At 41.7% G+C, this 25,727-nt stretch overlaps 2 protein-coding genes across 10 annotated transcripts in view; one reads left to right on the top strand and one right to left on the bottom strand.

Annotated features, from left to right (window-relative positions):
• Nucleotides 1-1,926: 1,926 nt before the first annotated feature.
• NDUFAF1 (NADH:ubiquinone oxidoreductase complex assembly factor 1) lies at nt 1,927-24,004 on the top strand. 4 transcript variants are annotated; one of them, XR_013825621.1, is made up of 7 exons: nt 1,927-2,011; nt 6,301-6,953; nt 10,593-10,786; nt 16,478-16,552; nt 17,008-17,253; nt 17,644-17,680; nt 23,529-24,004. XR_013825621.1 is itself a non-coding variant. In XM_079909839.1 (5 exons), exons 2-5 carry the CDS (start codon nt 6,378-6,380, stop codon nt 17,155-17,157), a joined length of 987 nt encoding a protein of 328 aa, XP_079765965.1. In that variant the 5' UTR covers nt 1,927-2,011; nt 6,301-6,377; the 3' UTR covers nt 17,158-17,374. The 4 variants fall into 4 exon arrangements, 2 of the variants coding, with proteins under 2 accessions (XP_079765965.1, XP_079765966.1); XR_013825622.1 differs by having other exon boundaries at nt 10,593-10,778; nt 23,529-23,996; XM_079909839.1 differs by lacking the exons at nt 17,644-17,680; nt 23,529-24,004 and having other exon boundaries at nt 10,593-10,778; nt 17,008-17,374.
• NUSAP1 (nucleolar and spindle associated protein 1) overlaps nt 18,847-25,727 on the bottom strand; it is a 33,195-nt gene continuing 26,314 nt past the window's right edge. For all 6 annotated transcript variants that reach the window (XM_079909783.1, XM_079909784.1, XM_079909785.1 and 3 more), the window contains 3 exons: nt 24,383-24,499; nt 21,264-21,372; nt 18,847-20,195 (listed from right to left, as the gene is read on the bottom strand). In XM_079909783.1, the coding sequence (XP_079765909.1) occupies nt 20,099-20,195; nt 21,264-21,372; nt 24,383-24,499 (323 nt within the window). In that variant the 3' untranslated portion in view covers nt 18,847-20,098. The remainder of the gene's footprint in view (nt 20,196-21,263; nt 21,373-24,382; nt 24,500-25,727) is intronic.

Below are 25,727 nucleotides of genomic sequence, written 5' to 3'. Positions count from 1 at the left end.
GTTTAGGCAGGTAACACCTGGGATGATGGTGGGCTGCACCCCACAGGCCCAGCTCCAAAGAGAAGAAAGAGCCTGGAAACAGTGACAGAGACATCAAGGGATTATTGGATAGGAGGTCTGAAGCAAAAGATCCTGGAGTGACACCCCACCAAGGGCGGCAGACAGAACATAGCAACAATCTTTGATAGTTGGGGGGAGAAGGAGGCTACCATTGACTGGGGCGGGGTGGGGGTGGGTGGGTGGGTGGGGTTGACGTCAGGTGGGGCTCATCAGTTACCAGGGGCTAATTAACCCTATACTTAAGAGGATTGGATAGTCATGTGAGTGAAGCAGGGACTTGTGGTAGGGTCTGTGCAGAGAGCTTGAGTGTCCTGGCCATACAGATGAGAAATTGAGGATAAGTATGAGTAGTATAGATGGACTAGGAGATTATGGAGGGTTTAGAATTGATGCAGTGGCACATCTGGAGGCCAAAGGAATTTTATGTTTATCTCTGGGTGATTTTTAAATGAAAATAGACAAACTGTTGTGTCCAGAAGCAGATTGAATGTAAATTGCATAGGTCAATAACTATTGGGGTTTCACTTGATTTGGAAAGAAGGAGTGAAATATCAAAGACGGCAACAAAACAAAACAGAACAAACAAACAGGATTTAAGGTCAGTGAGAGGAGGTTTCAAGGAGAGAAGCCAAGGATAGCCAAGAATCTTCAGCTTAGAAGGATGTAGGCATTTACAGAAACAGGGAGGATGAGAAGAGGAGTTAATATGGGTAAATGTGATACGTTCTGTTTTAAACAAATCACATTTGAGATGCTAGTGGTATATCCCACAACTGAAACTGCTATCAAGAAACTGGAAATATATACTGGTGTTTAGGGGAAGAGATTATCTGATTGTCTGCAGATAACTCATATCTGAAACTAGAAAAGAGGAAGGCCATAGTCTGCTGGGCTTTGGAGAGAACCCGCATTTAAGGTTGTGGGAGGAGAAAGAAGAGTCAGTAAAGTAGGCAGCTAGAAAAGGTTCAAGGAGGTAGGAGAACCAGGCAAGTATAGAGTCTAGTGAAGTCAAAGCAGAATTTAAAGAAGGAAGAGGTGATGGTGTGGAAAAGGGTGATGGAGGAAACGTGGAAAAGGCAATTGTATTTGGTGAGGTCTTGGAACCCTGGAGAACGGTGTTAAGTGCCAGCGGTTACAATTCATTCAAATTCATGCTGAGCACTTAATTCCTGCTAGCATTATGCTAGGTGCTGGGGACAGGAAGAAGAGCACCTTCTGGACCCAAGAAGCTCACAGCGTGGCGGAGGAAGTGAGAAGTGAATCAATAATTAAGTTACAATGTTGAAAGTGCTCAAACAGAGGTGTGCTCAAGATACAATCGAAACCCTGCGGAGTGGGCGACCCCACGGGGCTGGATTGGGGAAGGGAGGGTAGGACGGTTTGCTGTCCAAGTTTGTGCTGGGTCTCCAGAGATTCCGCGGGGGCAATTCCAGCAGAACCAGTCCTCTGAGGCCGTGTACAGCTCTTGGGCGGCTATGGTGGGATGGAGCACGAGTGGACCCTGGCTCCTTGGGGGCGAAGGATGTTAGCAATATCTGGGTCCTACTTGAAAGATACGGGATGGAGTTTGCAGTCTGAAGGCGGGATGCAGGAAGGAGAGGCGAACAGCTTCTCTATATTCGCCCCACTTTCTCACACAGGTCAGAAGAGATAGGGGGAGTGTGGGTGGGGGAGACTTTTGGGAAGCTAGTCGACCAAAAACCTCAGTTCGCCGGGGTCCGGTAGCCTCATTACTCTTCCCCGGCCTCTGCACCCGGCCGGAACTCGTGTCATCAGGCCTGGTTTCCCGCCGGCCTGGAAAAGCAGACGGCCCTACAGAGACGTGGAGAACACGGTCGGGAAAAGCCGGGCTCGGGCGGAAGTCACTCTGAGGCGTCGGCAGGGGAGGCGAGTGAACGCCAGTCGGGAGTTGGAGCGACCGGGGCTTGTGAGGGCCCCACGGCCCTAGCAGGTGAGGGGTGAGGGGGCTGTGGCACGGTCCCGACTGCTTCCTGACTAAACACCGGGGCTCTAGGGTTGGTTTTGCCACTTACTAGTTGTATGACCGGGAGTAATTTAATTTGCTCAGTAAGTGGAATAATAATAGTCCCTTTCTCACGGTTGTTGTGAGGAGTTAACGAAAATACACCCAGGACAGTTTCTGGCACATAGTAAACTCTGGATGTACAATCTTCACTAATACTGCTCTCAGCTGCGTGGGTTACGTTGCTCTGAAAACTCACCAACTTCCGCCCGGGATCATCCAGTTAATGATTTTGACTTTGTGTTTATTGGTAAAAGTATGAAACAAAACATAATTAAAGTTATATTATTAGAGAAGTGATAGCACTACTGAGGGGTTGGAAAATAGGGTGAATAATATTACTTATAATCCCATTATCCTACACACGACTTTAAGCCGTTTTCTTCTTTTTTACCCCCAAATCTTTTTGTGCGTACGTTTTTATAGTTGTAATGTTAGTGTATATGCATTTTGATTCCTCCTTATTTGCCACTCAGTAGTGTAGCCTAAGCATGGTGTTAACGAAAATCGTGTTTATGATTGTACAAATTCCATTTTATAGGCTTATCATTTATTTTCCAAATTCCTGCATATGTAGAGGTAAAATCATTTAAAGAAGTCAGTGAGGGAAATTTAGATATTACCTATGATTCCAGGACGTGAGATCAACTGTTGTTATTTTTCCTGGTTCCCTTCTATTTTTTAGTCCATGTGAAAACATACTGTTTGCACGGTTTTCATTTATTTTAGCAAACATTGTGTATCAGTTATGTTTAAGCCATAGTCCAGAATTAAAGTCAGGCTAGTTAGGTAGACAGAAAAAAAAGCAAGATTCTAATAGTTTGTAAGGGCTGTGAGATGTATGCATAGGTTCTCATAAGAATATGGAGGAAGAGCAATGTCAGTGCCCTCCAATCAGAGGCCACTAGGAACATGCTTGTAGTTGAAGTTAGGCTTATTACTCTTGTAGTGAGAAAGAACACATGCCATGGGAAACCATGGGGCTTCTCAGTAAGAGTGTGTTAGAAGGGATTTATTGTTGGACTTAGGTTTGTGTTAGGTGATTTAGGGGAAAGTATTGAGGAGGTGGAGGCAATTCTATAATTAGGAGAGAATCTTATCTATCTAGAGTGAGGCTAATGCTATGACTGGTCAGTGTATGGCAGTCACTCATAGTAGCCAGGATAGTAGAATGTTTGGTCACTTTTGTGGTTTTTTTTTTTTTTTTTTTTTTGTGGTACGCGGGCCTCTCACTGTTGTGGCCTCTCCTGTTGCGGAGCACAGGCTCCGGACGCGCAGGCTCAGTGGCTATGGCTCATGGGCCCAGCCGCTCCGCGGCATGTGGGATCTTCCAGGACCGGGGCACGAACCCGTGTCCCCTGCATTGGCAGGCGGACTCTCAACCACTGCGCCACCAGGGAAGCCTCACTTCTGTGGTTTTTGAGCAATGTTTTTTTGTGTGTGTGTTCAGACATGATTATAGTTAGTATAATTAATAGAGCTGAGGGTATTTATTGCCCATGGAAGTGAGGAGAAGTTAGGCCAGGGAGTTGGGCACATTTTGGAGGGCCTTGTGTACCATTTTAGGAGTTTGAATTTCTGGAGGGAATTGCTGACTAAGGGGAGTGCCATCATATTTAGAAAAATCCCCTTTGTTGCCAGGCAAAGGTTGGATTGGGAGAGAAGGAGGAGATCTGAGTTAGGACCTTACTGAATCCTAAAGGGTGTTCTCAGTGCCAACTTTAAGGGCAACACCTGGTGGCTCGTTAGAAATAAAGAATGTCAGGCCCCATCCTACACCTACTAAATCAGAATCTGCACTTTAACAAAATTCCCAGATGATTCATAGGCACTTTAACATTTGAGAAGCCCTTTGTTAGGGGAATTTCAGTAGTTCTGGTAAGAAACAATAAAACCCTGAACCAAGACAGTGGTGGTAGTGGTGGAGAAATGTGGAGATATTATTTGTTCAACAAATATTAGAAGCCTCCTGCATGTCTGGCACCATCCTGGTTGCTGGAAGTACCACAATGAAGATAGTCTCTCCCCTCAAGACACTTCCAGTCTGGCAGGGGAGACTGACAAGGGAACTGTCAATAAACTGTAGCAGGGAAAGTGTAAGCCCAGGATGCAACACATCAAAAGGTCTTGGTGGAGTTGAGTAATTAAGGGTTCTTGGAGGAGGTAATGGATGCCTAAGCTGAGTCCCAAAGGATAAATCAGCCAGCAGAAATCGGTAGAGGGCATTTTTGGCCTAGGAGCAGCAATCTGCCAAGGCATGAAGCCCAGAAAGGGGGTACTAGGTGGCACTTGTTAGACCACAGGTGTTCTCTGTGGTTAGAGCAGAGTAGGATGTGATTAGAGGGGAGATTGGAGAAATGAGCAGAGGCCAGATCTGGAGGGGTCTTACAGACCCCATGGAGAAAGTCGAGTTTTATTCTGAAGATCATGAGAGCCTCTGAAGAGTTTTTTTATTTTTTTGCAGTACGCGGGCCTGTCACTGTTGTGGCCTCTCCCGTTGCGGAGCACAGGCTCCGGAAGCACAGGCTCAGCAGCCATGGCTCACGGGCCCAGCCACTCCGCGGCATGTGGGATCTTCCCAGACCGGGGCACGAACCCGTGTCCCCTGCATCGGCAGGCGGACTTCCAACCACTGCGCCACCAGGGAAACCCCCTCTGAAGAGTTTTAATCAGAGAAAACAATCAGTTTTGTGTATTAGGCCCTCTAGATGCTGAGTGGTGGGATAAGGTGGAGGTCTGGGTGCAAGCCTGGAGTGCAGTGATTTAGGAGAGAGAAGGTGGTGAGCCACCTGATGTGGGGAGTGAGGGAGGAGGGGCAGTCTGGAAAGATGACCGGTCCTGTGTTGTAGATAGAGTGGTCTGGGTGCCATTTTGATGTAGACTCTCAGGCGACTGAGCTGAATTGTTGAATTTGGGCATTTTTGAAGCTTTTTTTTTTTTTTTTTAAGTTTTCAGCATTCCATCTAGTTTCTCACTCAGTACTGTGTTCTGACTAGTGGGTGATTTTTTGTTTTTGATTTTTCTCTCTCCTGGTCTCTGGTGAGAGAAAGACAAAGGAGAAAGATGATGAAGTCAGCATTCTGTATTTTATTTCATTTTTGGGGTAGCTGGAATAAGTAGGAGAGGGAACTCTTTAGCCTTCCTGGTTCTTGCAGCACTTCCTGCCAGCAGTCATTGAAAGTTGCTGCAAGAGCAAAGTTGTTATTTCAGTAGAGCTATGGAAGTTATATTACTAATGGTTAACATAGGGAGAGGCAGCAGTAACTAATGGAAGGATTTAAGGCCAGGGTTCTAGTGCTAGCTTCCATACTGATTAGCATTGTAATCTTAGGCAAGTTACTTCACCTGTTGGTGTCTAGTTCCTTGTGAAAGGAGATAACTACCTGACTTGTCTTACAGGAGGCTTATGTGGATTAAATGAGATATTTGTCAGGGTGACTTAAAAATACTAAGAATGGCATTTAAATGTAATGGTATTATTGCTACTATTGTTTAGGTTCTGTCTTTGAGGAGATCAGATAGTGGCTGATAGAGCCTTGTTACTCAAAGTGTGGGCCTTAGACTAGGAGCTTCTTAGACATGAAGAATCTTGGGGATCTTGTCAGACTTACTGGATCAGAGAAACCTTTTATAGCCATTATTCCATCTGATCTATAGAAGAATCCCTTAAGGTAGGTAGGGGAGGTGTTAGCACATCCATTCCCCCGAGGAAATGGCCTCAAAAGATCAACTGCTTTACCTGAGGGTAAACAGTTCTAGGTGTGAAGTCCAGGCCTCTGACTCCATATACAATGTGAACTGTAGTCTCTTCTTTTTATAGATGAAGTGCTAAAATGTTGGTTAACCTAGATCCTGGAGTGAATTACTGACAGTTGAATATTTTATTTTAGGAACCAATTATTTCTTTAAAAATCTGGCATAAAAATTTGCTTTAAAATTGACAACCTTTTGAAGCACATACTTGAATTATTTGGGGGTTGATCATTAACTCCATGAAGGGGCCTGTGTTTCTGTTCATCTTGGCATTTTTTCACAAGGCAGTGGGATGTATTATGTACAGTGTAAACATTCTTCTGCTCATAGTAGGCCCTGGGTAAGTGTTCATAGAATTAGAAAATAAGTTCATGAATTTCATAGTACATGATCCATGTTGAATTTGAAATTATGATGCATTCATTGGCTATACTGGTAACTCTTCACTGTCTCTTTTATTATAGGTGGAATTGGGCTATTTACTGAAGCTTCTTTCCCTGGTAGGCCAGGGAAAAATTTACATTTTGATTTTCTTTTAATCATGGCTTTGGTTCATAAATTGCTGAATGGCACTTATATTCTCAGAAAATGCCCGAAGCCAAGTGTTGCCTCTTGTCCATTTTTGAGTACTCGCTTTGCAGATTATTGTTCCAGCAGTCTTGAGAAACCAGTGGCTGCTCCTGGCAAAGCCTCTTCTCAGAGGAAGACTGAAGGGAATTTGGAAGGACATCACCAGAGAGAAGTTGATTTGGATATAACTTCTCCTGAGGACAAGCCTGAAGTTAGTTTTGATAAAGCAATTAAAGAAGAAATAAAGGACCATTTTAGGCGTTTGAAGGATGATATTGTGAATCATTGGATAGGGCCTGAAGGCCGCCCTCTGCATGAGGTCTTGATGGAACAAGCCAAGGTTGTCTGGCAGTTCCGCGGCAAAGAAGATTTGGATAAGTGGATAGTGACTTCTGATAAGACGATTGGTGGCAGAAGTGAAGTGTTCCTGAAAATGGGCAGGAGTAACCAAAGTGCACTGCTGTATGGAACTCTGAGCTCTGAGGCACCCCAGGATGGGGAGAGTGGCCGAAGTGGATACTGTGCAATGATATCCAAGATTCCAACGGTACGTGAGACCCAGGTGCTGCAGTTTTCTAGTGAACTGAGGTGAACTTCATTGTAGCATGAACTATAGCAGACAGCTTTTTTTCTGTAAATGAAAACAGCTGGCATCTCATCTTGTGTATGGGGTTAAATAACTGCTGGGCACAAGTGTAAAGTTTCATAAGCACAAGGGGGAAGTGGTTCCTGAAGAGAGGTTACATGTTTCTGGGCATCACTTGGGGCCAGGGTGGGGCATGCTTATGTTTGAGGAGCCCTGAGAGGTTACATATTTAAACGATGATCTGGGGAGATTTACATCTCCTCTAACATAGGCCGTAGACCCTCTAATGGCTGGGGGTTCCTTAGAGTGGAAGTAGGGTCAGCCGGGGTTTTCGTTTTTTTTTTTAACGTAAACTTTTAAATTTTAGAATATTTTTGGTATTACAGAAAAATTGCGAAGATGGTACTGAGAGTTCCTGTGTGTCCCTCACCCAGCTTCTCCAGTTGTTACCATCTTACATCACTTGGTACATTTGCCACAACTGAGAAGCCAACATTGCTGCGTTACTGTTAACTAGTTCCAGACTCTATTTGGATCTCACCAGTTTTTCCATAATATCTTTTATTCTGTTTCAGTATCCCAGCCAGGATACATTACATTACATCCAGTTGTCATGTCTCCTTAGTCTGTTACTTAGTCTTTCCTTATTTCTTAGTCTTTCCTTATTTTTCATGAGGATTTGAGAAATACTGGTCAGGTATTTTGCAGAATGATCCTCAATTTGGGATTTTCTGATTTTTTTTCCTCCTGGTTAGACTTGGGTTTTCTGGGTTTTTAGGAAGAACAGCACAGAGTTGAAGTACCCTTCTCATCGTATTAGGGTACATGCTAGTAGCATGACTTATCACTGATGTGTTAACCTTGATCACCTGTTCAAGGTAGTATTTGCCAGATTACTCCATTGTTAAGTTACTTTTTTTTTTTTCCCTCCATATTCTGTTCTTTGGAAACAAGTCACTAAGTGTACCCTGCATTCAAGGCATGGGGTAGGGTGTGGGATTAAGTTCTAGCTCCTGGAAGGGGTAGTATTTACATAAATTATTTGGGATTTTTCAGAAAGGAAGATTTGTTTCTTCTCCCACATTTATTTATTTATTCAGTCATTTAGTATGGACTCACACTTTGGGTTATAATCCAATACTATGTTATTTATTTTGTTGCTCAGATTGTTCCAGCTTTGGTCACTGGGAGCTCTTTCAGGTTGGCCGTGTCCCTTTGACATGCCCCCATCCTTTTGTGTTTTTGAGCACTTTTTGGCACTACGAGGTGCTGTAAGCTCATCTTGTATTTCCTCTGTTCCAACCCTAGAATTAGCCATTTCTCAAAGGAGCCCTGGTTCTTTTTTTTTTGGAAGATGGAGTTGGAAACCAAGATCTGGATGCTGAGTATGCTTGTTGCTTCTGGACTGACACTATTTCTAGGACCTCTCAGTGGACACAGCTAGGAAATATATGTATGCATACCAACTCATGGAAACACACATCTGTAACTATTTCTATATCTATATTAAGCTAAGTATGAGTTCATACTGATGCTTTGACTCTAATCCGGTACCACATGATTTATTCTAGCTTCCTCCCTCTTGTTTATTGATAACTTCTGTAACGGTGTGAAGCCTGTCTCCCGCCACTTACTATACATTTATTAATTCGACCCAAGAGTACATGTAAAGCAGTTTCAGGGCTTCCCTCGTGGCACAGCGGTTAAGAATCTGCCTGCCAATGCAGGGGACACGGGTTCGAGCCCTGGTTCAGGAAGATGCCACATGCCACAGAGCAACTAAGCCTGTGTGCAACAACTACTGAGCCTGCGCCCTAGAGCCTGTGAGCCACAACTACTGAGCCTGCGTGCCGCAACTACTGAAGCCTGCACGCCTAGAGCCTGTGCTCCGCAACAGGAGAAGCCACTGCAATGAGAAGCCCGTGCACCGCAACGAAGAGTAGCCCCCGCTCGCCGCAACTAGAGAAAGCCTGCACACAGCGGCGAAGACCCAATGCAGCCGGAAATTAAATAAATAAATAAAGCAGTTTCAGAATTTCTAACCTATAACCCTGTGAGAAACAACTTTACCAACTACAGTACAATGTTTATGTATAGTTTCTTTTGTCTTTAGCCTTTTGGTTTCCAGTCAGAACACCATTTTCCAAGGCTACTTAGGTCAGCTCCTTTGTCTTGCCACCAGCCTGTTGCTTTTTGCAATGCTGATCAGGTGTTTCAGGGCTGCTCTGGACAGGTTCCCGTGCCCGGCTGTGGCCACAGCCCATGGGTGTTTGCTTGGTGTGGTGCCCTTTTTTTTTTTTTTTAATATTTACTTATTCATGCATGCATGCATGCATGCATGCTGTGCCAGGTCTTAGTTGCGGCAAGCGGGATCTTTGTTGCGGCATGTGGGATCTTTAGTTGCAGTATGAGAACTCTTAGTTGCTGCATGCAGGATCTAGTTCCCTGACCAGGGATCGAACCTGGGCCCCCTGCACTGGGATTGTGGAGTCTTAGCCACTGGACCACCAGGGAAGTCCCTTGGTTATGGTGTTTTAAGGAGAAAGGCAAATAGGAATAGTATTAGGCTCCCTCTCTCCAGATAATGATGAAAAAGAAAGGTTCATGTTCTTTCAGAGGTAATAAACTATGTGTACAAGATTTTGTTTTTCAGGCCCTGAAAATCCACAGAATGGATTTGGTCAGCCCACAGTAGAAAATAATTCTATGATGTACTGTGGAATAATGAAAGTAGTCAGTAACATTTATTAAGTTACCCTGCCAGTCCTTGTGCTAATTACTTTATATACATTATCCCTTTTATTCCCCACATCAATCTTGTAAGGTATAACCATCCCAGTTTTACAGCTGAGGAAACAGGCTTGAGGAGATTTAGTAGCCTGTCTAAAATTACATGACTAGTAATAGTTCGTATCTAAGCACTGTTATTCTTGAAATCCGACTAGCTCTGAGATTGCTGTAAACAAACACCTTTGGAAATTAACACTACGTTCTACTTTCAGAGACAATTTAGGTAGTTGTTAAGAACATAGATTTTGGAGTTAAATAGCACTGGACCTACCACTGGTTGAGTGCTCAGTTTCTTCATCTATAAAATGGAGTACAATGATAGTGCCTATCTCAGGGCTGTTATGAGGATTAAATTATGCATGCAGAGTGATTAATGTATATTTTCAATGGATGGTAGGTGTTGTCAAAAAAATACCAGTTTTAAAACTTGAGGTCTTTCATAGTTTTCTGATTTATGGGAGGGCAGTTGTCATAAAATGGCCCAGTCAGAAGCCATTGCTTCCTAGGCCCTGGGAAAGAAAGTACATACAGTAATTCATTTCCGTTCAGTGACACAAGTGAGTGTCTACCCCATGTAAACACTGTCCTGGGCCAATCAGGTCTTGAACATTACCTTAGAAACATTTAACTAGGTCAGTATTTTGTACTAAAATAAGAATCACCAGATTTATCTGCCTCCTTACCGTGGTAGGAAGCAGAAAAAAGCAGAAAAATGGCTTGTTGATCCTTTTGATGCTGTAAAAGGTGATGACTCACATTTTGCTAATAGTGGAAAATGAGGTGAAATTAACTTTCCTTTCTATACCTTAGGGCCCTTTTGAGAGGAAGAGGTTTTACGATTGGTCCCAGTTCAACACTCTGTATCTTCGTGTCCGTGGGGATGGTCGACCTTGGATGGTGAATATCAGGGAGGACACGGATATAATCCAGAGGAAGGATCAGATGTACAGTTACTTCATGTTCACCCGTGGGGGGCCCTACTGGCAGGAAGTCAAGGTAACAGCGTAAGTCTTTACTGTGTATGAAAATGAGGTCTTATGAGATCATGGTTACATTGTAGTTTGTTTTTTTTTTCTTATTAATTCCTCTTGGACAGTGTGGGAAAGGAAAGAAGGAAGAGGACCTAAGGGCAAGATTTACATAATTGACTTTTTTTTTTATTTTTTGGCTGTGTTGGGTCTTCGTTACTGAGCATGGGCTTTCTCTAGTTGTGGCGAGCAGGGGCTACTCTTTGTTGCCGTGCGCAGGCTTCTCACTGCAGTGCCTTCTCTTGTTGCGGACCATGGGCTCTAGGTGTGCAGGCTTCAGTAGTTGCAGCACGTGGGCTCAGTAGTTGCCGCACGCGGGCCCTAGAGCACAGGCTCAGTAGTTGTGGTGTGTGGGCTTAGTTGCTCTGTGGCATGTGGAATCTTCCCAGACCAGGGATCAAACCTGTGTCCCCTGCATTGGCAGGCGGATTCTTAACCACTATGCCACCAGGGAAGTCCGACTTTTTCTTTTATTAATATAAATGTTAGCTTACTGACCAGTAAATATTTTTGATAAGGATGTGGATCCATGCCGAGTCATGGGTCCATCTCTGCCCTGTGCACAATTATCAGTACTATAGGTATTTCTTCTTAAGTTCTGGCCATATCATCTCTTCCAGGCAACTGTACTAAGCTAGTGTCCCTAGCTGAGCAGAAAGGCTCCCTTAAGAGGAATAAATACTTCATACTTTACAGTTATCAACATTTTTGGTTTTGTTTATTTCTTGGTAATATAAGGCAATCTTATTTTGTAGGGAGAAAAAACTTTTAGAAGGTAAAAAATGTTAATCAGGAGGAAAATAGTGGAAATTTAGGGAGTGAGGGCAAAATCAGGTGCCCATTCTTTTCTTCTGCCTTCTGAAGGTTTTTAATCCATAAATTCAAAAGAAAGTCCCCATTTTGTTCATACTTAAACCTAAGGGTTCATCCTGGATCCCTTTCTCCCCCACACCGCATCTAGTCTTTTAACAAATTCGCTCACCTATCCTTCCAGAATACACCTAGAATCTGACCATTTCTAGCCATCTCTTCCAATCTCACCCTAGTCCAGGCCTTTGGACTACTACAAGAGCTTCTTTATTGATATCCTTCTTTGTCTTCTTGCCTCCTAAAGTCCACTCTGCACACAGCAGCCAGAGTGATCTTTCTAAAGCATAGTTCAGATTACATCACTCACATGCTTAAAACCCTCCAGTGGTCTCCCTTTATTAGAATACAGTCCAAACTCTTTAACATGGCCTACAGTAGCAGACCCCTGTCTTCATCTTCAGTCTGTCCTCCCCCCTCCCTCCTCCATACTGGCCCCTTTTGTGTGTGTCAAACCCAACAAACTACTTCTGTCTCAGAGCCTTTGTATTTCATGCTGTATCTGTGGGCGTGCTCTTCTCCCACGTCTTCACCTGCTTCCTCTTTCCTATTATTTACCTCTCAGCTCCAAAGCCACCTCTGAGAGGCCTTTCCTGATCCTTCTAGCTAGAGTTGCACCTTCTCACCCAATAACAACATCCTGTTTAATTTTTTCATAGAACTTATCACTAAGTAAAATTATCTTTTTCATTCACTTGTCTATTTCATTCATTCAATTATCTTTTTCATTCACTTGTCTATTTGTTTATTGTCACTCTCTACCAGGCTCCTCTGGAACATAAATTCTGTAAGTTCTGAGAGCAGGGACTTTGTCTGTATCCTTCATAGCTGTTTCCCCTGCACCTAGAACAGTGCAATGCCTAGCATATAATAGATACATATTTATACACTAATACAGATGTATAACCAAAAAATTATTATGTATGTAACGCTTGTATATAAATAATACTTATAACAAATTAATAAACAAAACAATATCTCATTATAGAAAATTTAGAAAATGCAGAAAAGGAAAAAAATCTTGTGGTACCACTACCCAGAGGTAAAATACTATTTTTATTTTAGTATGCACCTTCAGACTTTTCTATTTACACTTTTTTTTTTTTTACAAGAATTGTATTGTGCCAGTGCTATTTTATAACATACATTGTTCACTGAACTGAATTTTATATACAACTTTCTGTTGAAATATATTTCTACATCATTTTTGATATCTGCATATTATGTAAATAGACACAATTTACTTAATCCATCCTCTATTGTTGTACATTTAGATTGTTTTCAGAGTTTTTCACTCTTATACCAAACTCTGAGGTAAATATCCTTAAATATTTTCTTAGATGTATTTCTGGAAATAAAATTCCTAGAATAAATGATATGTACATTTTTAAGGCCTTTGATGCACATTGCCAAATTATTTGCCAGTATAATCATTGACAATTACTTATTACTTTCTTTCCTGAAAATACATGTAGTTCTAATCTTTGGCTGGAAATGATAGTTGTTTGCAACATCTTTCCTTAAATTATTATTATTACTTTAAAATTTTATTTTTGGCTGTGTTGGGTCTTAGTTGCTGCACGCAGGCTTTCTTTAGTTGCAGCGAGAGGGGGCTACTCTTTGTTGAGGTGCATGGGCTTCTCATTGCGGTAGCTTCTCTTGTTGTGGAGCGTGGGCTCTAGGCACGTGGGCTTCAGTAGTTGTGGCATGGGGGCTCAGTAGTTGTGGCTTGTGGGCTCTAGCGCGCTGGCTCAGTAGTTATGGCACACAGGCTTGGCTGCTCCATGGCATGTGGGATCTTCCCGGACCAAGGATTGAACCTGCGTCCCCTGCATTGGCAGGCGGATTCATAACCACTGCGCCACCAGGGAAGTCCCTCTTTAAATTATTAAAGGAAGTGTTGGGGAAGAGATTTTTATTTTTATCTTTTTAATAAATTTATTTATTTATGGCTGTGTTGGGTCTTCATTGCTGCACGTGGGCTTTCTCTAGTTGCAGCACACGGGGGCTACTCTTCATTGCAGTTCACGGGCTTCTCATTGCAGTGGCTTCTTTTGTTGCAGAGCACAGGCTCTAGGCACACAGGCCTCAGTAGTTGTGGCTCGCGGGCTCTAGAGCGCAGGCTCAGCAGTTGTGGCGCACGGGCTTAGTTGCTAGGTACCATGTGGGATCTTCCTGGACCAGGGCTCAAACCCATGTCCCCTGCATTGGTAGGCAGATTCTTAACCACTGTGCCACCAGGGAAGTCCCAGGGAAGAGATTTTTAAAAATTAAATGTTATTCATTGCTGTCCATGTCTTCATGAATAATTCTCCTTTAGTAAATAGAAGTGAGATGCTCAAATATTTACTATGCTTAGAGAAAGAAAACAGAGGAAAATGATGGAAAAATTATGCATGCTAGTTTTCTGTCATCTGTAGAGAGAAAACAACTGTTGATCCTTTTCTTTTTATGCAAGCTGTACAATTTAATGCTGCTTCTTAGCTTCATTTTTTTTCCAGGCTAAAAAATTCCCTTGATGTGGACAGTGGCCTTAGCAAATTACATGACAAAAAGACAAAAGGCCAGTGGGGTGGGTGGCTCATGCTCCTTGAATGGTGAGCAGGTAGTATTGATTCTGTTTCCAAAATATATTTTGAATAATGAGGTAGATGAAGTGCCCAACCAGGATGCAAAAATGAGGAACTGACTGGAGGCTGGGGGTGCAGGGTCCCTTTCAGGTTTATGTAACAGAAATGAAGGGAGCCCGTGAACTGAGGATGTTGACTGCACTTGGATTTGCTGTGTGAGGAACATGATCTTGTGCAGTGGTGCTTTATTAAATGAGCTTTGAATTGAGTTTGCTTTTATGTCAGCAAGTGTTTTTGGTGATAATCTGAACAGTACATTTTATTTTTTTAACTCATTTTTATTTTTTGGCTCAAAAATCAAAATAATATAAAAAGATGTACAAAAACGTCTCACTCCCACTCAGTTCTCTCTCCACCCTTTTTGCCCTCACCCTCTATAGGTAACCACATTTATTAGTTTCTTCCATAGATTTAGTTTTTTTAAGCAAATATAAGCAAGTATATATACACATACACTTATTTTCTCCCTTTTTTTACTCAAAAAAATATAGCATACTTTATGTGTCTTCTGTGCCAGTTTATATTTTTAAAATTTAGATCCTGGAGAGCTTCCATATCACTACATGGAATTATTTTTCATTCTTTGTTATTTTGTTTGGTATTTTCTGTTATATGGATATCTCAGCTGATTGAACTAGTCCTTATTGATAGATACTTGGGTTGTTCCCAGTTGCTATAGTAAATTTTTTATTAGTTTTTTTTTTAGGCATTTAAAAAATTTGTTTTTAGGGGAAATTCACTGGTGGTCCAGTAGTTAGGACTTGGGGCTTTCACTGCCAGCGCCCAGGTTCAGTCCCTGGTCAGGGAACTAACATCCTGCAAGCCACACAGTGTGGCCAAGAAAAAAGTTGTATTTAATAACATAAATGATATTTATACTATAGATTTTGTTTATCTCTTACTTTTTTTACTACTAATATATTGTGGAGGTCTTCCCACAGCATCATGTATAGATCTACTTCATTTTTTAAAATAGCTGCATAGTATTCAGTTGTATGGTTGCACTATAATTTATTGAACTATTCCCCTATTTTACCTTTTTTTTTAATTAGAAAAAGCTGTATCTTTATGTGTTTGTCAGAGTTTATCTGTAATATAAATTCCTAAAAGTGAAACTGTCAGATCAAGTTATGGCATTTCAAATTTTGCTAGATATTGCTGTGTTAGTTTCCTATTGTTACATAAAAAATTACCACAAACTTCGCACAGTTCTGTAAGTCATGGTTTGGGACACCCTGTGGCCAGGTTCAATGCTCAGGGCTCTCTAAGGCTGAAATCAAGGTGTCATCTGGGCTGTACTTCTTTTCAGAGGCTCTGTGGAAGAATCCACTGCCAAGCTCACTCTGGTTATTGGCCAGATTTAGTTCCTGTGATTGTAATGATGTCTTGGTTTCTTTACTGGTTGTCAGCTGGGAGTCACTCTCAGCTCCTAGAAGCTGTCCACATTCCTTACCATTTAGCTCCCTCCATCTTCAAAGCCAGCAGTGGAGAATCCCCTTGACCTTCCCCTTTGAATCCCTCTCATTCTTCTGACCTCTTTTACCAGGCACTTTTATGGGCTCAAGTGATTAAGTCAGACCTACAGAGGATAATCTTCCCTATATTAAGGTCAACTGATTTGGGACCAGACTTCGGGAGAGTCCCTTCACAGCAGCACTGAGATTTGTGTTTGAATCCCTGGAAGAAGGTGATTTCCACTAGGTGGAAATCTTGGGGGTCATCTTAGAATCCTGCCTACCACAGTTGCTAGCTGCTGCTCTCTAAAAGAGTTGGACTAATTTGCACTCCTACCAGCAGTATACAGATGTGCCTATTTCTCCCATCCCCATTTTTCTACTGGGTTGTTTAATCTTTTTCTTAGTTATTTGTAAAAGTTTTGTGTTTAGGATACTAGTTTTTGCCATCAGAAAGTTATAATTGTTCTCTGTCATTTTTTCCTTTGGGACTCCTGGCTTAGAAAGGTTTTCATCTGTTTTCTTCTAGTACTTAGGTTATTTCATTAAAAAAACTTTTTTTTCTGTGATCCAAATGACTAGCCACTTGTTATAACTTCACATATTAGATAATTTTAAAATTCAATTTAAACCCTTATTATTTTATCACTGCAGTTCTAAACAGATGCCTCCGTTGCTTGCATGTCAGATCTGAAGTCAATGGTTTCTTCTTTCAGATTCCTTTCTCCAAATTTTTCTTCTCTAATCGAGGAAGAATCCGGGATGCCCAGTACCAGCTTCTGCTTGACAAGGTAACATTTTCCTGTATTTTCACTCAGAACTATATTATCTTTAGTGAAACAGAACTCCTGTGAGGATGAGTTCAAGTATACTCCTATTATACCTAGACAGATGCTGACTCAGAGCTATCCTGTGAGCCTAACCCCCATCCTGGAGGAATTTCAGTATGGTCCTCCTTTCAGCGTGCCTGCATTTTATTTTAGCTTTAAAATAAGAGTATTAGAGTTCAGGAGAGCTTCAAGGAACCTCCATTAGACATCCATGTTGTACTTACTAGTCTTAACTGGCACTACTTTAAAGAGAGAAGTAGAATGTGGAAAGAAAAGCAGTCCTGTACTTCCTCTAATTGGCTATGGCACATGAGAACTATCGTATACTTGCTAAGGGCTGATAGTACGGAATTTTAAAACTCCAGGAACAACATCAGCATACGAGATTTTGATCAATTTCTCTATTTTAAATTTAGATCTCTTCTATTGGATTCACCCTGGCTGATAAAGTGGATGGTCCATTCTTCCTAGAAATAGATTTTATTGGAGTATTTACTGATCCAGCCCACACAGAAGAATTTGCCTATGAAAATTCTCCAGAGCTTAATCCAAGACTTTTTAAATAGAGATCATGTAGTATTTCTGTGTTACTAAACTAAGGGTAGTAGAATCCACGATGACAAAAATAAAGTACTTCTTTAATGGCATCCAAACAATGGCGGGTATGTATTCCCTAAAACATAGCTAAATGCTGCTGCTAAGAGGGACCAGGATCTGAGCTGTACCTTAACTTAAAGAATCAAGTACTGATGCAGAGGTACTATGTAAATAACTGTTTTTGGTTAGAATGATTCCTATTAGCAACAGTTCCTATATAAGTAGGTGGTTTCCAAAGCAGGGAGTCTCTGTGGTGACTGTTTATGGCCCTCTACCATTCTATTCCTTATAGGTTTCTTCTGTTTTCTAATCTATCAGGATAGGAGACTGTTGAAGAATATTAAGGTGCTGTAGTAGTCACTGGGAAAAGATACCTGTTTTAGTCTGCCCAAGCTGCTATAACAAATGACTGTAGACTAGGTGGCTTAAACAAAACACATATGTATTTCTTACAGTTCTGGAGGCTGGGAAGTCCAGGATACCTGGTGTCTGGTGAGTGCTTCTTGGCTTGTAGACAGCTGCCTTCTTACTGTATCCTCACATGGAGAGAACAAGTTCTAGTCTCTTTCTCTTCATATAAATAGCACTAACCCCATCATGAGGGTGCCACCTGCCTGACCTAATTACCTCCCAAAGGCCTCCAAGTATACCTCAAAGTACCAAGTCACATTTGGAATTAGGATTTCAGTATATGAATTGGGCAGGGGGCGGGGGCAGGGAACGGACACAAGCATGCAGTCCATAACACCTGCATAGCTGGTTCTCCAAAGATGCATGATCCTTACCAGTTCTTACTTTATAGACTAATGTCCCCAAGGCTTCCCCAGTCGTTTTTAGTATTAGAGATTGCATATACCAAAAATAAGACCCTGATTAACACAGTTTAAACTGATCAATTCTTGTCATCTTAGAGGAAGAAGTAGGAAACTATATGATATAGCCAGAGTACCCAACGAGAGCCAAGTTTAAAATAAGAGAATACACAAAGGCTGATAGCTTTCCCATCCATCTTGGCCTAAATACCTATTTTGTATGTTTTCATGTAATTATCTGTTTTTCAGCTTATTGAGGTATAATTTACATAACATAAAGTTCATCTGTTTTAAGTATACAATTCAATGATTTTTTAGTTTATTTACAGAATTGTGCAGTCTTTTTTTTTTTTTTGGCCGTGTCGCATGGCTTGCTGGTTCTTAGTTCCCTGACCGGGGATTGAACCCAGGACCACGGCAGTGAAAGCGCCAAATGTTAACCACTGGACTGCCAGGGAATGCCCAGAATTCTGCAGTCTATCTTTACATGAACTAATTGTAGGAAATTTCCATCAGCCTAGAAAGAAACCTCAGTGCCTCTTTGCAGTTACTCTTCATTCCCACTCTCAGCCCCACAATTACGAATCTACTTTTGCTATAGGTTTATCTTCTCTGGATATTTCATATAAATAGAATCATATATGATCTTTTGTGTCTTGCTTTTCACTTAGCATAATGTTTTTGAGGTTCATCCATGGTGTAGCGTGTTTATCAGTATTTCATTTTTTTAGTGCATATTTTTTAAATCCATCCATTGATGGGACAGCTGGATTTTTCTCCACTTTTTGGCTACTGTGAATAATACTGCTGTAAATATTTGCAGACACAAGTTTTGGTGTGGACATATGTTTTCATTTCTTAGGAGAATTGCTGGGTCATATGGTGGATGTACATTTAAATTTTTTAAAGAAACTACCAAACTGTTTTCCAGAGTGGTTATATCGTTTCACCTTCCCAGTAGCAGTGTATTTGACACAGATTTCCTGATTGATCTGATCTCTGCCTCTTGATAGCAAAATCTGAGTTTATTAAGCACCCAGGAGTATGCCATGTTCTGTGGGCCCATATACGTATAACAATAAGTATAACAGAATGTGACAGGTGCTGTGAAAATACAAAAGGACATAGTCATTTCTTCTAGGAGTGGGGAGTGGACGGTCAAGAAAGGATACACAAAGAGTACAAGTCAACTCTTGTTAGTCTTGGCTGGTCAACTAAATTTTAGAAACCAATTATATTTACAAAGAATGAATCTACCCCCCATGAGAAAAAATTTTATTTATGAAAATTTTAAGCAGTACAAAACTCGGAAGCTCCATTCGGGTGCAACAGACATGAATATGATACTAAGCAACTCTAGTCTTTTCCATAAATTGAGTAAGATGTATAAGTTTGACAGAGCATATAGTAATCCTTAAAGCAACAATCCTCAAATTTCAATATGACCCTGTATATTTCTAAATAAGCCAGGCTAGAATGAGCTAGAGTTTTGTTTTTAAGAATATATTGGGGGGAAAAAAAAAAAAAAGAGATGTAACTGACAATTACATGAAGTGATCTGAAAGAGGTACATAGAAGCTTAAATGAAACATTTCACATAGATAAAATATTGACGCCTTATAAACCCATATGGCCCACAGTTTCGGTAAGACTACTAGGTTCTCTAGAGGATGAAGAGGTGGCCTTTCACAGCTTACCCTATTCATAACTTGTTATTGTTCAATTTCTACTAAAGTCTGTAGTATAATTAGCTACCATCAGGTAAGTGCTTTTGCCTAGAAGAGGACTGAAGTTCTGTTATTAGAGCCAGCAGAGGGAACTTGACCTTAAAAATCTAGGTCAAGAATCTACAGGATGGGTCTTTTTAGAAACCTGAGTTAGTTGTACAGGGGCTTAGGTAAAAACTATTTCAAAAGAATTTGAGAGCTTTAAAGGTAGTAATGTCTTTTCAGGGGTAAAACGTGAAGAAGCCACAGACACTACATATATACGAACAAAGTTAAGAGCAGAAAAAGGTCTTTTGGCTAAAGTGAGAGGACAGTACAGAAATATTTACAAAAGAGGGTTCAGAGAAAAGGAATATTTACGGGATATTAAATTATGAATGTTCAGCCATAATGAGGCCCCTTCGAACTCCCAGAACCTTTGCTTTCTTCTCCTTTCGTTCTTGCTCATGTTTCTTCCGTTGCTCCTCCCTAAGGAGGGATAGGTATACGTTAGGCTCTAGTGAAGCTCCAAACAGACCACTTCAAAGCACCTATTGTTAGACTAATGTCCAAACTTAAAATGACATCCAGCACACTTGTGTAAAGCACACTCTTACAGGACATTGTGCTCTGTCCAGTGGTCTCTGTGATGGAAGCCACACCTGTAAGTCACTGTTGTGTTAAAAGGCTAGAACTTGGGGGGGGGGGGGTTGTTGTTTTTAATGTTAAGGCAGCATTCTAAAATCAAGCATGGAATTGGAAGCAGAAGACACCTTGGAGATCGAATCCAACCCCTGTAGTTTTTTTTAGTTTGTTTTAAATGAGAAACCTCTACCTGTGGAAGTCAAAGGTCGACCTCAAAATCACACTGTCTAATAAAAGTGCTAAAATTGGAATCAGGATCTCTGACTTAAACCACTATGATTTTGGGGAGAAGGAATTAAGAGAAAAAAAGGCCCAGAATCATGATAATGATTTTAATAGCAAATAGTAAGGTCTTGGTGGTAGCTGGCAAGTCAAATGGTAGTTAACCCGGTATCAGGAGGGTGTCACACAGGGAATCGGCCAAACCAGGACCAGCTGCAGCCCAGGTCAGACTCTGGTGTTAACTTGGTTTCCACACAGAAAGAAGCCTCTAAGGATCATCCTGGGGTTTCCCCCTGTGTAGAGCCCTGAAGCCTGGTTTCCCTGGGAGTGTGAAATTTATGTGCATCCTTAGGTGCCCTGGGCACCTGGATTGGTATCTGGAGGGACATCCAGGTGCATTGTTTGGGCAGATAGGTCATGAAAGAGCAGTGCTGTGAACCAGGTCCTCTTCTGAATCACCTGCAGAGCTTTGGAAACAATGCAGATACATGGGTCCCATCTCAAACCTACTGAATTAGAACCCACTGTGGTATTGCCTAGGCACATGTACTTTTATTAAGTTCTGTATGATTCCACTTCTACCCTCTTCTTAAACACCACTATTACTGTGACTCTATCCCTCAGAGACTCTGCTTTTATATACAGTCTTTCAAAATTAAAAGAGTTAGAACTGGATAATTATGTACTTACCTGGTCTGGCGATGAGGCTGTTTATAACTTTTCTTGTGTAAGCTTACTCTGTTGACATGTTCATTCAGAGAACTGTTTTCTTTAGATTGTCCCCATGGTTTCAGTTTTCCTAGTTTAGGACAGAGACAGAGACAGATTTAAGATTCTTGGGACTTCCCTGGTGGCGCAGTGGTTAAGAATCCGCCTGCCAACGCAGGGAACATGCGTCGAGCCCTGGCCTGGGAAGATCCCACATGCCGCGGAGCAACTAAGCCTGTGTGCCACAACTACTGAGCCTGCGCTCTAGAGCCCGCGAGCCACAACTACTGAGCCCGTGTTCCACAACTACTGAAGCCTGCGCTCCTAGAGCCCATTCTCCGCAACAAGAGAAGCCACCGCAACGAGAAGCCAATGCATCGCAACAAAGAGTAGCCCCCGCTCACCGCAACTAGAGAAAGCCCGTGCGCAGCAGTGAAGACCCAATACAGCCATAAATAAATAAATGAAAAGATTCCTGTATTTATATTCCTAATTTTCTCTTCATCTGTGGCTACCTGCTTGCTGTCAACATTCATACTTTGGTTTTTTGTTGTTTTTCTTTTTGCGGTATGCGGGCCTCTCACTGTTGTGGCCTCTCCTGTTGCGGAGCACAGGCTCCGGACGCGCAGGCTCAGTGGCTGTGGCTCACGGGCCCAGCCGCTCCGTGGCACGTGGGATCTTCCCAGACTGGGGCACGAACCCGTGTCCCCTGCATCGGCAGGCAGACTCTCAACCACTGCGCCACCAGGGAAGCCCCATACTTTGTTTTTAAAGAAATCTGCCAGTATAATTCTATTAATTTCAATTTAATATTCCACAGATAGACATTACATTTTTTTCCTCTAAAAATAAGTGTCTTCTACTTTTTAATCCTTGAAAAGCCAGAAAAAAATCTTAAAAAAACAAAAGAAACTTTAATACTGAATCCCATGACACAGCACATTAAAAGAAGCCATAACAACTAAGTAGTTTATCCCAGCGTTGCATAGGAATGTTTAATATTAAAGTAGTATTTCATCTGTGCAGTTTATCATTATTGTTACCTATTAAAATGTATTTGGAATGCAACAAGTGGGAATATTTTGTTGGCTTTAGAACTGTGACCAAATTTCCAGATGTTTATATATTACTTTATTTGTATAGTTTGACCTACTTCTGAGTACCAAAGATTACCATTTGCAGTGTTTACCATTTTATAGAAAGGACTTTCACACCTGCTATATCATTTGATCCTTTCAGTAACCACTGAAGTAGTACTTATTTATTTTCCCTTCCATAAAGGAATTAAGTGACTTGTCTAGGATATAAAATAACAAGCACAGATGAAGCTCTCAACCAGGTTTTTTTACCATCAGTAGAAGTTAGTGGTGATCAGTCATTCCCATAACAAATACTTTTTGAGTACCTGGTATGTGCCAGGGACTATTCTAGGTGCTAGGGACATAGCAGTGAACCAAGTGGTCAAAAATCCTTGCTCTCAAAAAAAAAAAAAAAAAAAAAACCTTGCTCTCTTGGAATTACATTTCCAGTGGTAGAGGTAGACAGTAGTCAAGTAAGATAACACCACGTGGTGCTATGTGCTATGGAGAAATGTAAAACAAGGTGAGGAATAAAGAGTGCGGGTGGGTGGGTGGGCAGGGAAGACCTTTCTCGGTTGCTGACAGTTGAGTGGATGCCCCATTAAAACAAGGGAGCAAGCTGTGCAAAGATCAGTGTGAATAGTGTTCCAGGTGGAGCAGAGGGATAACAAGTTCAAAGACCTGGAGGAGGGGTGGTGTTTCAGTATTTGAGGAGCCGAAACACCAGTGTGGTTGACACAGAGTCAGGGAAGGGAGGAGGCAATGAAATGAGGGTGGGAGAGAGACAGGAAACCTTAGGAGGTTCTGAGCAAGCAGTGATGTGCTCTGATTTGTTTTTAAAGTTGTAGTGGGGCAAAGAGGCTTTTGTAGAAGCCCAGGTAAGATGATGTGACTTGGACCAAAGGGAGTCAAAGTGGAGGGATGAAGAGTGGTCAGATTAAAGATCAATTTCAACGATGGAGTTGAAAGGACTAGCTGATAGACTGGATATGGGGTCTGAGAGAGAGTGAGGAACCAAAGGTGACTCCTAGGCTTCTGCCCCGACACTCAGGAGAGAGTTGCCGTTGCCACAGATGGGAAAACTTGGGGAGGAAAAATGGGTGGGAGAAGTTTTCTTAAACCACGGTTCAGTTTGATTGTTACCTCTAAATAAGGCTTACATTTTTAGGCTTCCCTGGTGGCACAGTGGTTAAGAATCCGCCTGCCAATGTAGGGGACACAGGTTCGAGCCCTGGTCTGGGAAGATCCTACATGCTGCGGAGCAACTAAGCCCGTGCATCACAACTACTGAGCCTGCGCTCTAAGAGCCCGCGAGCCACAACTACTGAAGCCCGCGCACCTAGAGTCTGCGCTCCGCAACAAGAGAAGCCACCACAATGAGAAGCCTGTGCACCGCAACTAGAGAAAGCCCATGCGAAGCAACGAAGACCCAATGCAGCCAAAAATAAAATAAATCTATAAAAAAAAAGACTTACATTTTCATTATATTTGTTTCATTAACATTAGTAATTTAAAAATAAACACTGTTACATGATTCTTATAGGAAGGTTTTGTTTTAAAGTAATTCCAGAAGCACTGACAGATCACATTAAGTACTGACGTTTTAAATGGATGTAAAGATACTTTAATATATCCCCAAGAGCGACATCTGGCCAATAAATGTCCCAGATTGTTTGACCAGTGATTCTCAGCTTGGGATCCTTTAAAAACTATAAAGAAAACATTCATTTACCCACAGCCTAACTTCCAAGTTTCTTGATTTTGGCTGAAGTTTTATTAATACTTTGTAGTAACACTGATTAGAAGTTGTCTTTGCTTAATAAAAATGTAAGTGAATCAATTATTTTTTTTTTTAGTATTTGCTTAATGGACACTTTTTAAATCATGGGTCACGTGGATACAGGGGCAGAGGCAGGAATTCTACGCCAAGTATGGCTTACACTGAGTCACTAGAATTTTTCACATCCTCAGATGCGGAATTGTTCAATCTTAAATCTTGTACATCAAAACATTCCCACATACCTTTGTGTGGCTCATAGTTGAGGGGACGAGACAAACTTGCTTTGAGATCAAACACTGGTTTTCTATGGGAGATTGGAGTCTGCACTGTCTCAGCTGTCAACTTGAACGGGGTAATAACTAAAACAACAAACAAGATCCAAGGGCTTAATTAGAAAAAAAGACCTGTTTAAGTATCGCTTTTCAATCTTAAAAATAGAATTCAATATGAACAGTCTGAAACAGATACAGGGTTAAAAAGGAGGAGAAAATGGTTCTGATGAACCTAGGGGCAGGAAAGGAATAAAGATGCAGACGTAGAGAATGGACTTGAGGACACAGGGTGGGGGGGGGGAAGGAAAAAAAAAAGGAGAAAAGAATAACTGAGGAAAACCAACCCCTTAGCTGTTCCCCTGTTAGCAGCTCCCCAAAGTGTCTAAATATTGTGACATTTCCTAGGATCAGCTGGAGTTTAGAATCCTGTTTTAAGAATTAATCGGGTGAGGGACTTCCCTGGTGGTCCAGTGGGTAAGATGCCATGCTCCCAATGCACGGGGCACAGGTTCAATCCCCGGTTGGGGAACTAGATCCCGTAGGCATGCCGCAACTAAGACCAAATAAATATGTTTTTAAAAAAAGAATTAGGGCTTCCCTGGTGGCGCAGTGGTTGAGAGTCTGCCTGCCAATGCAGGGGACACGGGTTCGTGCCCCGGTCTGGGAAGATCCCACATGCCGCGGAGTGGCTGGGCCCGTGAGCCATGGCCGCTGAGCCTGCATGTCCGGAGCCTGTGCTCCGCGACGGGAGAGGCCACAACAGTGAGAGGCCCACGTACAGCAAAAAAAAAAAAAAAAAAAAAAAAAAATTCATTGGGTGGGAGGGATAAATTAGGAGTTTGGGATTAACATATACACACTACTATACATAAAATAGATAACCAAAAAGAAGTACCTACTGTAGAGCACAGGGAACTATACTCAATATTTTGTAATAACCTATAAGGGATAGGAATCTGCAAAAGATTATATATACAGTTATATATACATATGTATATATATGTGTAATTGAATCACTTTGCTGTACACCTGAAACTGACACAACATTGTAAATCAAGTTTATTTCAGTTAAAAAAAAAATAAGCGGGTAAATTTTCAGGCTGCTTCCCTGATATTTACCCTTTTATTTATTTATTTTTTAATTTAGTTTTTCTTTTTTGGCCGAGCCATGCGGCATGTGGGATCTTATTTCCCCAACCAGGGATGAAACCTGCACCCCCTGCAGCAAAAGCGTGGAGTCCCAACCGCTGGACCACCAGGGAATTCCCTACCCTTTAAAAAAATTATATATTGTTAATAGTAACATTTTCATTAA

The sequence above is a fragment of the Stenella coeruleoalba genome (assembly GCF_951394435.1).
Source record: "Stenella coeruleoalba genome assembly, chromosome: 2".
In the NCBI taxonomy this organism is placed as follows: domain Eukaryota; kingdom Metazoa; phylum Chordata; class Mammalia; order Artiodactyla; family Delphinidae; genus Stenella; species Stenella coeruleoalba.
This window is presented reverse-complemented; position numbering and strand designations above follow the sequence as displayed.